General features: G+C 46.4%; 1 protein-coding gene across 1 annotated transcript in view; it reads right to left on the minus strand.

Annotated features, from left to right (window-relative positions):
* Positions 1-1596: 1596 nt before the first annotated feature.
* Positions 1597-12209, minus strand: part of LOC140903741 (leucine-zipper-like transcriptional regulator 1) — a 55888-nt gene continuing 45275 nt past the window's right edge. Inside the window, exons 5-7 of the mRNA XM_073325483.1 lie at positions 6820-6946; positions 3139-3288; positions 1597-2337 (exon numbers count right to left, since the gene is read on the minus strand). Of these exons, the coding sequence (XP_073181584.1) occupies positions 2229-2337; positions 3139-3288; positions 6820-6946 (386 nt within the window). The 3' untranslated portion in view covers positions 1597-2228. The remainder of the gene's footprint in view (positions 2338-3138; positions 3289-6819; positions 6947-12209) is intronic.

Below are 12209 nucleotides of genomic sequence, written 5' to 3' on the forward strand. Positions count from 1 at the left end.
CTGCAAACTTAGACATGAACATCTAATTTACAAATTTGTATTTGGACAACAATGCCTGCTGGTTTGCAATCTGCATTTGCAAAAAGGAGGAAATATAAATCTTCCTACCCATAAAGTCCATCCTTTTAGAGTCCTCATCCTTAGCAGTGGACTTAAATCTGCCCTGCTGGCCTTTATTGTTCACCACAGTTACGACCAGGAATTTGGATCCAGGTGAAAATAAAAGCCCTCAGATCCCTGCACCAGGACAAAACAGAGTTTCTCCATGTGCTTTGTCATACATGATACTGAATCATAGACTATCAGGGTTGGAAGGGACCGCAGGAGGTCTTCTAGTCCAACCCCCTGTTAAAAGCAGGACCAAGCCCCAATTTTTGCCCCAGTTCCCTAAGTGGCCCCCTCAAGGATTGAACTCACAACCCTGGGTTTAGCAGGCCAATGCTCAAACCACTGAGCAATCCCTCCAAGCTGGCAATCTCCAAAGAACATTTGCAGACTCTAGGAGTGCATCATTAATAAGAGGAGCCACTCTCCCAGGAGCAGACAGCTGCAGGATATCCAGCAACATAATGGTGCTCTCCTGCAGGAACTCTGCCTGAAGGCCAGGGAAGCAGCCATGCACCACCAAAGGTCCTGATAGGACTTGAAATCCTCAGGTATTGAAGGCGAGGAAGAGCCCTGCCAAATTGTTCCCGATGGGGGGAGCAGTGTGGACCCCAAAATCAGTGGTGGCACCAAAGTAGCTGACGGTTCCAAAGTGGAGGGCAGTGAGAGCTGCCATGGTAACATCAGTGGTGTGAATGCAATGGTGCCAAGGAGTTTCCCAGTGCCAAAGAGATCCCTTGCACCAAGCCCATACCAGCCCTGCTTCCACAGACTGTGGAAGGGGAACATCGGAGTGTGGTCCCAATGGACCAAAAGGTTCAGTGGCCCATCCACACAATGAGGCTATAAACGACACAGCCCTGGCAAAAGCCTGGATCAATGGAGGGGTCAGGATGGAAAAGCAAAGGAGGTCTGTTGCTGCTTGATATGCCGCCGGCGTGGAAACAACTGATGCCAGCATCACTCTCGTCAGTACTGGATTCAAGAATCAGAGTCAATGGTAGAGGGTCTCTGACCTCTCTGCTCAGTATCAGGAAGCTGTTAGAGGCACCCACACCCTCATGTATGCTGGCATTAACACAATGCTGGTCCACACTCTTTCTGGAGGAGGCAGAAGAGTTTTCATGAGACCTGCAGTGGTCTGGATTGGTCTTATGTGACCTCTTCCTCGGCGCATTCGATGGGGAACTCCTCCTCCATCCCTTTGGAGAGGCGCTGGCTCCAGAGCATGACATGGCAGCACTCTCAGAACCTGAGGGTGACTTCCAATCTGAGGAGGTCCTCGGTGCTTAAGCAGGCCACATGGCCTGGTCAAGCAGGTGCTGCTTTAGGCGAAGGTCCCTAGCCAGCTGAGTTCCTTTCAAGAACGACCTAGAAATTGCACACCGCTCCTTGACGTAGACGTCACAGTAAGCAGTGTGTGGGGATTGTTGTTGGGGGTCGCTCTCCCCATATAACAATCTTTAAACCATGGTGAGGGCATCACCGGGGAAATACTTAACTAAATGTAATTAACACTACATTTAACTAACACTAAGGGTACTAATTATATACGACTAGAACAAACACTAGAAAAAGACAGTGAGAGATTGCATGGTTAAGAATCACACAAAGCTCTGACTCCAGCCACAGGCAGTAAGAAGGAAATGAAAGGGGTCAGGGTGGTGCCGCCTCATATAGCCAGAAGCTGTGGCAAGGAGGTGTGAGCGCTGCCCCTTTACAGACATTGCTAAGCAAAGTTCTCTGGCTCCAGAGCCCTAGGCATGCACCCACCAACACGGCTGCATCTACTCAAAGAAGCAGCTTAGGCTCTGAATGTCTTGTTAGCTGTGAGGGCAGTGTCAGGATTTAGTCAGCTTTGGGCATGCCCACCAGCAGAAATGCAGGTGCCTTTAGGGATTTAGGTGCCTACATAGTTTGGTGGCAGCTGAGTGGTGATTTTGTGAAAGTTAGTGATGTATAGGAGACACTCTTTTTGTGCATCTTACCCTAGCTCTCTAAGACACACCAGTCCTTTCACACAAACAACCCAAGACAGAGCTTGCCCCCATTACAGCCAACAGCCCAGTGGTTAGCACACACACCTGGACTGCAGGAGACCTAGATTTAAACCCTTCTCTGGATTAGCGACTTGAACCCCAGTCTCCCATATCCCAGGTGAATACCTTAAGTGGCAGGCTATTGGACATTTGGGGTGGGGACTTCTCAATCTGTCCTGTTGGAGCTGTTCCACTTTGTATAATTAAATATTCATTAGATCAGGAAAAGAGAGAAATTGCATAGATCAGTGGTCTGAAAACTCACATGGGAAAGCCAGGTTCAAATCCCTGGCTAGTTATAATTAAGGCTATGATTTTGTCATGATGGTCACAGAAAGCATGAATTTGAATAAAGTCCATCAAATGCCCTCCAAAACAACTGAAATGTGCTCAAACCAAGTGGTGTTACAAACTTGTACATGGGGTCACAGCACCACTCAGGTTTGGTCCATCTGCCCTACCATCTCCATCTAAAGCAGCATGGACTCTTCAAAACTGTTCAGCATTGTGACCCCATGTGCTAGGTCGCAAGGCCTAGAGCGGACAGCTGGGCTCAGTCCCACGGGACAGGAGTTGCCATTGTGGGGCGAGTGTGGGGTAGGGTCACTCTCCGTCTCCCACTAACCTCTTTCTGTGACATATTGTTGTTTTCCAGCACCTCTGCCATGAAATATATTTAAAAATTTCATGACAAAATCATAACACTAGTTATAGTTTAACTCAACTGAACTGTTTCATAGTCCAGTAGAAGGGCCTGATTCTCCACTCCCTCACAATGAAGGCATTTGCAGCAGTGCAGAGCAGGTGTAATATGCTTCTCTTCTGGTCTGGCATATTTTTTTTCACTCACTTTGCACAGGTGTAAATGATGACACCAGGTGCATGACATGGCAGAATCAGAGCCAACATATTAAAATATCCATAGCAAAAGAAATCCAAAGTGTCTGTTTCAATTGCATCTACAGACCTTAGGCTTCAGTAGATTTAAGGATACAGGGAATCTTCAGGAGGCATGTTCACTTCACCATAGTAAATGTATCTCAGCATAGACTCAAATGCTTGTTTACTGGGAACCATTTCACCTATAGAAATATTTACTTGTCCATCTTCTGGCATGAAGGAATGGAACATGGCTTCAAAGTAACTGGAAAAGGAAAGGTGACTGATGTAACACAAGGAGATTTTACATAACCACAAGAAAGGTTCTGCAGATGGTTTCAAGCAGTACTGTTCAAAGGGGGCTACAAAGCATTGATGCTTTCACATAAATTACTTCCTAGCTACTATGCGGAGGGGAAAACTGCCTCTAAATGCCTCCTCAAATATAGTATGCAGTGTTGTTGTAATCATGTTGGTCCAGGATATTAGAGAGACAAGGTGGGTGAGGTAATATCTTTTATTGGACCAGCTTCTGCTGGTGAAAGAGACAAGCTTTTGAGCTACACAGATCTCAGGTCTCTTCCCAAAGGGGATTTGCTAGTGTTTTCCTCTATATAGTTCATGAGTGGCTTAGAGAACATACACTCAGCTAAATTGTTTGAATCTCTGCATGCGGGTGGCTGAGTGATCACAGCACCTGGAGGTGTTTACTGCTTATCACTAGCAAAGCACTATGAGAGACAGCCCAGATTGGAGAGCTAAGGGGGAACAAGGGTCCCACGGTTCCAAGTTGTACCCCAGAGATCCAGTCACACTCAAACCTTGTCTCTCAAATGTAGTATTGTCATGTTTCAGATAAATCTGTGTGTGATGCAACAAAGCAACACAATCCCAACAATGCTATAGGATGTTATATAGGAAACAATGCCATATGGATTTTCTTTATGGCAATTAATTTTCAAAAATATAAAAATTAGGATATAATACACTGTAATAATTCATTTACTTACTTTGCATATGAAGTACTGGTAAACTTCAAACATTATGGGTCTCCTGGTTTCTTAGGGGCTAGACACTAATATAAATGGTTACCTGCCTACTGTACAAGGATATTGTGATGGTTTGTTAGATACTATTTGTAAAGTACTAAAGTATGTACATGCTAAAGATTATTAGGGCTGGCTGAAAATTTTCCTTCAAAACTTTTTTTAATGGAAAATTGGATTTTAACTAAACGAAAATTTTTGCAGAAAGTATTGCCAAAAATTAAACAAAAAATCAAGTTTTTTTTCAACAAAAAGTCAAAATTTTCTGTTGACCCCCTCCATTTTCTAATTATTATTGTATACTGAATGGAAGGAACCCATTTTCACTGGCTATAGGCATTAGTAAGTTTGCCTGTGATAGTATTAGATTGTGCTCATCTACTAACCTCATTGCACCATTAATAGATAGGTTTCAGAGTAGCGGCCGTGTTAGTCTGTATTCACAAAAAGAAAAGGAGTACTTGTGGCACCTTAGATACTAACAAATTTATCTGAGCATAAACTTTCGTGAGCTACAGCTCACTTCATCGGATGAGCTAGATTCTAGTCTGGTTTCCCGCCTTTTCTACCCTTCCTCTCCATATAACATAACTTGCATCTACTGATGTGGCAAAGTGCTTTTCTTCACCCCACCAGGTGTACCTCTAACTCTGGACTATTGATCCAGCTCCCCCTTCCTTTTTTGAATATGTAAGAGTCAGTTTTTTCAGGTGCCTGAATCTGAATGACATGGTCACAATTTCTGGATAACAGCTTCTGAGTGCAGGTTCTTGTCACCGGTTACTGTAGACTCCTAATGGCATTCAGTATTATATTCTCTTCAACTTGTATACCTGATTAAAGCCCTTCACAATTTCTCCCTAGCAAATTCTTCATGTCACAACCAATTAGACTCGGCCTGAGATTTCTGCCACTGGCACTCTAGCTGTCTGTCTAGCTTCCTCTCCTGCTCCATCTGTCCCAGGTCATCTGTAAACCATGCTGATCAGTGAGGATGAAGCTGTATAGGGTCACCCTATCAAACCCTGAACTGAGAAGAGTTAGATGCCTCAAAAAGGGATTCCCAAAAGCCAGCATGCTGAGCGGGGAGTTGCCTAAGCCAGTCAATAGGAAATGCTGAGGAGAGGGGTGGTAGGTGGTGGTGGTGGTAGGTAAAGGGAGGAAGGTGCCTAACTTCGGTCTGAGGGAGGTGCCTCCCTCTAGCTGGGGGGGTCACAGCCATGAGCCTTCTGGAGTCAGTCACCTAAGCCGGGTCAGCCCTTTCTCAACAAAAACTGAGAAGCAGGAGGTGATGGTACTTTCCCCTTCACCAATAGTCCTGTGGCTAAAGAACTCATCCACAATTTGGGAGACTCAGGTTCAAATCCCCACTCCCCTTGATGAGGAGCAGTGTTTTGAACCCAGGTCTCTCACATCCCACACAAGTGCCCTAACCACTGGGTTTGAAGATTGAAAGGTGATTTGATTACCATGTCCCTTGTATTTTCTTCACAGGTACTAAAGGGCTCTTTATCAAGGAAGTCAGAATAAGAATCTGTGGCTGGAAGTTAAAGCCAAATGCAAATTAGAAATAATACACACAGTGAAGGTGATTAGCCATTGGAACAAACTATCAAGACAGGCGGTGGCTTCTCCATCTTTTTAAATCAAGATTGGACATCTTTTCTGGAAGACATACTTTAATCATCCACAAGTTACTGGGCTCAGTACAGTGTAAGAGGGCAAGATTCTATGGCCTGTGATATACAGGTCAGACTAGATGATCTAATGGTCCCTTCCGGCCTTGGAATCTACGAACCATTTATCTCGCCAACAATCCCCCTCTCCTTTTCGATTACTCCCTTTACACAGTTTAACAGGCCTGCTGATTCTCCACTGGCTTCTTACTTTGATGTACAGATACAGGACTAGATCATACCTAGCTTTAACATAGCCATACACAGAGTAGATTCCCATCTCTCTCACTCAGCCAGGTTAAGGCTGCCTAGATTGCAGCTCTATGCACTGCAGAACCCAATGCCATGCACCCAATGCTCCCCCTGCAAGTGAGTGAAGAAGGTACAGGGAAGGGCAGAACCAATATCCACCTCTCCTCACTACATGTACCAGCCAAGAGAGCTGGGTGGCCGTGCCAGGGAAGAGACGTATGATACACCCTTAAACGAGTAAGTTATTTACAACTTCAACCAAGTGGGAACCCAGAGAGACCAATCTACCCCCTAATGTATTGATGTTTTTATATGTTTGTTCAATGGATTCTTAAATCTCTACCTCATAGCTTACATACCAAAGTTTAGGCTTCATTTCTATTAGCATCTCTTGAGCTGCATTTTCATTTTTAGAACATCCTTTTTGTTCTTCATGAACACTTGTTCCTTTCAAGTTCATGACAGTAGTTTTATGCGTGATTATTTGCTTCTTTTTGAAATTGTGGTAGGATACAGACCATCTGTTATTCAACTAAGGTTTTGATTTTCTAACATTTCCCTGCTGAGATGGCAAATTCATTCATATTTTAGTCACTGTTGCTTAATGGCTCTATTATGTTGAATTTCTAGGAGAAAAATCCTATGTGTTACTCAGTGAACAGAAGCCTATTCTCTTGTGTGCTTCAAAACAACCTGATCCAAGAAGCAGTCTGTGGTACTGAGAAATCATGTCCACACATGACATTTGTTATTGCTCTAGTAAATGATGACTATTTAAAAAGTTTCTAAGTTTCAGTAAATGGTTGATCAGAGTGCACACACCTGGAGCGGGCTGCCAGAATTGCCTTATGTGCTGGTCTTGGGTGGCCATCTAACAGGAGGATGATATCACAAAACTCGATCCCAGCTCCTTCTAGATAAGCCTTCATATCCTGAATCAAAGATGTTCCTGACAGAGGCAACATGGTGAAATGATTAAAAAGAAGACATTTCCAGGTAATCAGCTGCTATAAAGTTAATACACGGTTGTGCCACATCTACATACAGGTTTTCCCATGGGATTAAGGGAGTTGTTAGTAGGCAGGCACTTCATCACATTCTCAGCACTATGGGAGGCCTCTTTTCGTATGCCATGGATAAGGCCAGGCCACGATCCCTGGAAATTTGTTCTGTATGTAAGACTGATGCCCTCGGTGAGGTTTTACATCTGCATCCTTTTCCTCACCTCTGGTACATTTGCCTCAATCCACTCCTCACCCACCCCCTGTCCATTTTGTGCCAACATTGCTAACCTCACATACATTGCACCTCCACTTCTCTCGCTGTCTCTGGAACGCCATGACATATCTACAAAGATCTCAGCCACCTGTGACCTCTTCCTATCTTGCTCCCTCCAGCTCCTGGCTCTTCAAGAAACCTGGATCCCTCTACAGCTGCCATCTCTTATAGAGGCTTCTCCTTCTCTCACCCCTTCCTTCCCCGCCCCGCCCGCCCCCCCCCCCCCCGCCTGGATCAGACTGTGGTGGGGTACGGAGCTTCTCCTGTCCCCTTGCTGCTATTTCCAATACCTCCCTCCTCCCTTCCCCCTCCTCTCTTCTTCTGAACAATGCTGCATTGACTTCTCTCTTCTCCCCCTCAATATTGCTGTCACCTACCATCCATCCAGCTCCTCCCCATCAGCCTTCCTCTCTGATCTCAACTCCTCGCTCTCTCTCTCTCTCTCTCCCTCTTCTTACAATCTCCCACACTCAGCATCAGGGACTTCAACTTCCATGGGAACAACCCATCCAACCCCTTAGCTGCACACTTTCTTTTCCTCCCCTCTTCATTCAATCTGCAGCTCACGGTCAACTCTCCCATTCACCAAAAGGAACACTCATGGAATTTGGTCTCACCAAGCATTGCTTTCTCAGATCTCTCTTGCTGAGCTCCCTCCCTTTCAGGATCACCCATTGCTCCCCAACTCCCTCATGCCCTGTCACTTGGTCTTTCCGTGACTTCTAGTCCTTCAACATCAGTGACTTCTTATCTGCTCTCAGCATTCTCATCCTTTCTTTCACTGTTGTTGATTCGCTCCCTCCCTCCACCTTTGCCTCTTTTGCCTCTCTCTCTCAGTGCAAGATCTGCCCTACCAACCTCCAGCCCTAGCTCACCCCCAGCATGAGGAAGTTACTTACCTTATAGTAACTGGAGGGTCTTCGAGATGTGTGGTCCCTATCTGTATTCCATTAGGGATACGCATGTACTCCATGCTCCCAGAGTCAGAGAATTTTGAAAGCAGTGTCCGCTGACTCGCACATGCACCCTTACTTTCCTAGGGCCTCCACCGAAGGAGATAAAAGATGGAGCACACCAACCACCTCTCCTGTTCCTTCTCTACCATGAATCTAATCAATGTCCAAAGCAGAGGGGAAGGAGAGTGGTAGTATGTATGATAGGGACCACAAATCTCAAATAACCTGTAAGGTAAATAACTTCCTCTTCTTCTTCAAGTGCTGGTCCCTATGTGTACTCCATTGTGGGTGACTGACAGCTAGTACTCAAGAAAGAAGCGAGTGCAAGGATGTAGGTGGCAGAGTTGCATGAAGGACTGTTGCCTCATAGTATGTGTCAGCAGCAGAGTCTTCTACTAAAGCATAATGACTCAGGAACATATGGTTGGAAGTCCACGTAGCTGCTTTACAAATGTTAACCAAAGACACTACCCTCAAGCAATGCTATAGACACTGCTTGTGCTCATCCTGCGTGAGGGAAGGAAAGTGAGACAATTGATAGCAGAGTAAGATACAACCTGAGATCCACCCAGAGATCCTCAGAGAAGATAGCCTGACCGTGGACACTTTCCACCGTGGCTCAAACATTGGGAGGAAAGAATTGCATCAGAAATGTTGGTTGGCAAGTGATCTACATGTGTCCCTAAAAAGGATTTTGAATGTGATTCGTTGGTTAGATCGTCAGCTTCCTGGTATGAACCAGGTACTCATGATGTGTGCAATGAGAACACTGATCCACTACTCCCTGCCACCAAGTGGCTGCTAACAGGCACCAGAACTAGAAGTTGAATTCTGAGAGAACAGAGGACTGCAATCCTGGAATCTGCTAGGTGGAATTCGGGGGTTCTGAATGTCCCTGACTGTATTTAAAATCAAGCACAGAAAGAAGAAGTTGTCCATGTAACTGGGTTGCCCCTGCTCAGGACTGTTTCCCTTGCACTACCTGCTCCTACTACCTGACTCTGATCCCCTGGTAACCTGACCCTGCCTGCCTCCTTACACTTGACTTTCGATCTCTGGCATAACTCAGAATCTAATCTCCTGGTATCTGACCCAGCCTGGCTCCCGACTCCTGGTCTGGCCGCTAGGTCAGACTGCCCACGTCAGTTTGCATGGACCACTTAAGCCACAGGAGTGGGCTTGATGCCAGTAAAATAGACCTGGCCAAACTTCTGGAAGCACTGGACACTCCCAACTGGGCTGCCTGACTTCAGGCTGACAACTAAGCCTTGGAGGCCCAGGTCATTCAGCTGACCTCGGAGAAAAAACTGTCACCTACCTTTCATAACTGTTGTTCTTTGAGATGTGTTGCTCGTGTCGATTCCATTCTCGGTGTGCGCGCACCCACATGCACAGCTGTCAGAGATTTCTGCCTCAGCGTTATCCTTAGGGCTGGCTGTGGTGCCCCCTGGAGTGGCACTCCCATGCAGTGGTATATCAGGTGCTGCCTCCCTCCTGGCACCCTCTCAGTTCCTTCTTGCTGGCAACTCCAACAGAGGGGTGGGGGTGTGGGGGGGAAATGGAATGGACATGAGCAACCCATCTAGAAGAACAGTTAGGAAAAGTAGTTAACCGGTTTTTCTTCTTTGAGTGCTTGCTCATGTCAATTCCTTTTCAGGTGACTCACAAGCAGTATCAACAGAGGTGGGCTTGGAGTTCATAGCTTAGCGGCATGCAGTATTGTCCTACCGAAACCAGCCTTATCCCAGGCCTGCTGGGTCAGCACATAATGGGACGTAAAAGTGTAGACAGACGACCATTTGGCCACTCTATAGATGCCCTGGATAGGCACATGGGCCAGAAAGTTGCCGAAGAAGTCTGCGCCCTTGTAGAGTGGGTGGTGACGATCGCCGCAGGTGGCACCTTCGCTTGGTCATAGCAAAAGCGAATGCAGACCGTGATCCAAGAAGAAATTCTTTGAGTGGATACCTGGTGACCTTTCATCCTGTCAGCCACTGTGACGAACAATTGCATCGATTTACGGAACAACTTGGTCCTATCCACACAGAAGGCCAGAGCCCTCCTAATGTCCAGGGCACTTAGCCTGAGCTCCTCTTCTGACTTATGCGGCTTTGGAAAGAAGACCAGTAAGTAAATGTTCTGGCTCCAATGAAACGGAGACTACTTTAGGAAGAAAAGCTGGGTGTAGCCTTAGCTGGACCTTGTCCTTGTAGAAGACCATGTACAGTGGCTCCGAGGTGAGCACCTGAATCTCGGATACCCAGTGGGCCGACATCACTGCAACCAGGAACGTGACCTTCCAGGAGAGGAGGAGAGAGCAAGAAGCCAAGGGCTCAAAAGGAGGACCCGTTAGCTGAGACAGCACCAGATTCAAGTCTCACAGAGGGATGGGGTCTCTGACTTGTGGGTAGAGGCACTCCAGGCCTTTAAGGAATCAGGCCATGATTTCCTGAGCAAAAACAGACCTACCCTGTAACGGTGGGTGGAAAGCCGAGATGGCCGCTAGATGGACCTTTATCAATGAGAGGGACAATTCCTGGAGAACCATAGAATATCAGGGTTTGGAAGGGACCTCAGGAGGTCATCTAGTCCAACCCCCTGATCAAAGCAGGACCAATCCCCAACTAAATCATCCCAGCCAGGGCTCTGACAAGCCTGACCTTAAAAACCTCTAAGGAAGGAGATTCTACCACCTCCCTAGGTAACGCATTTCCAGTGTTTCACCACCCTCCTAGTGAAAAAGTTTTTCCTAATATCCAACCTAAACCTCCCCCACTGCAACGTGAGACCATTACTCCTTGTCCTGTCCTCTTCTACCACTGAGAATAGTCTAGAACCATCCTCTTTGGAACCACCTCTCAGGCAGTTGAAAGCAGCTATCAGATCCCCCCTCATTCTTCTCTTCTGCATACTAAACCATCCCAGTTCCCTCAGCCTCTCCTCATAAGTCTTGTGTTGCAGACCCCTAATCATTTTTCAGAGTAACAGCCGTGTTAGTCTGTATTTGCAAAAAGAAAAGGAGTACTTGTGGCACCTTAGAGACTAACCAATGCTCAAATAAATTGATTAGTCTCTAAGGTGCCACAAGTATTCCTTTTCTTTTTGCTAATCATTTTTGTTGCCCTTCGCTGGACTCTCTCCAATTTTTCCACATCCTTCTTGTAGCGCGGGGCCCAAAACTGGACACAGTACTCCAGATGAGGCCTCACCAATGTCGAATAGAGGGGAACGATCACGTCCCTCGATCTGCTGGCTATGCCCCTACTTATGCATCCCAAAATGCCACTGGCCTTCTTGGCAACAAAGGCACACTGTTGACTCATATCCAGCTTCTCGTCCACTGTCACCCCTAGGTCCTTTTCCACAGAACTGCTGCCTAGCCATTCGGTCCCTCGTCTGTAGCGGTGCATTGGGTTCTTCCGTCTTAAGTGCAGGACCCTGCACTTATCCTTGTTGAACCTCATCAGATTTCTTTTGGCCCAATCCTCCAATTTGTCTAGGTCCCTCTGTATCCTATCCCTGCCCTCCAGCATATCTACCACTCCTCCTAGTTTAGTATCATCCGCAAATTTGCTGAGAGTGCAATCCACACCATCCTCCAGATCATTTATGAAGATATTGAACAAAACCGGCCCCAGGACCGACCCTTGGGGCACTCCACTTGATACCGGCTGCCAACTAGACATGGAGCCATTGATCACTACGCGTTGAGCCCGACAATCTAGCCAACTTTCTACCCACCTTATAGTGCATTCCTCCAGCCCATACTTCTTTAACTTGCTGACAAGAATACTGTGGGAGACCGTGTCAAAAGCTTTGCTAAAGTCAAGAAACAATACATCCACTGCTTTCCCTTCATCCACAGAACCAGTTATCTCATCATAGAAGGCGATTAGATTAGTCAGGCATGACCTTCCCTTGGTGAATCCATGCTGACTGTTCCTGATCACTTTCCTCTCGTGTAAGAGCTTCAGGATT

Source organism: Lepidochelys kempii, chromosome 27 (genome assembly GCF_965140265.1).
Source record: "Lepidochelys kempii isolate rLepKem1 chromosome 27, rLepKem1.hap2, whole genome shotgun sequence".
Lineage (NCBI taxonomy): Eukaryota > Metazoa > Chordata > Testudines > Cheloniidae > Lepidochelys > Lepidochelys kempii.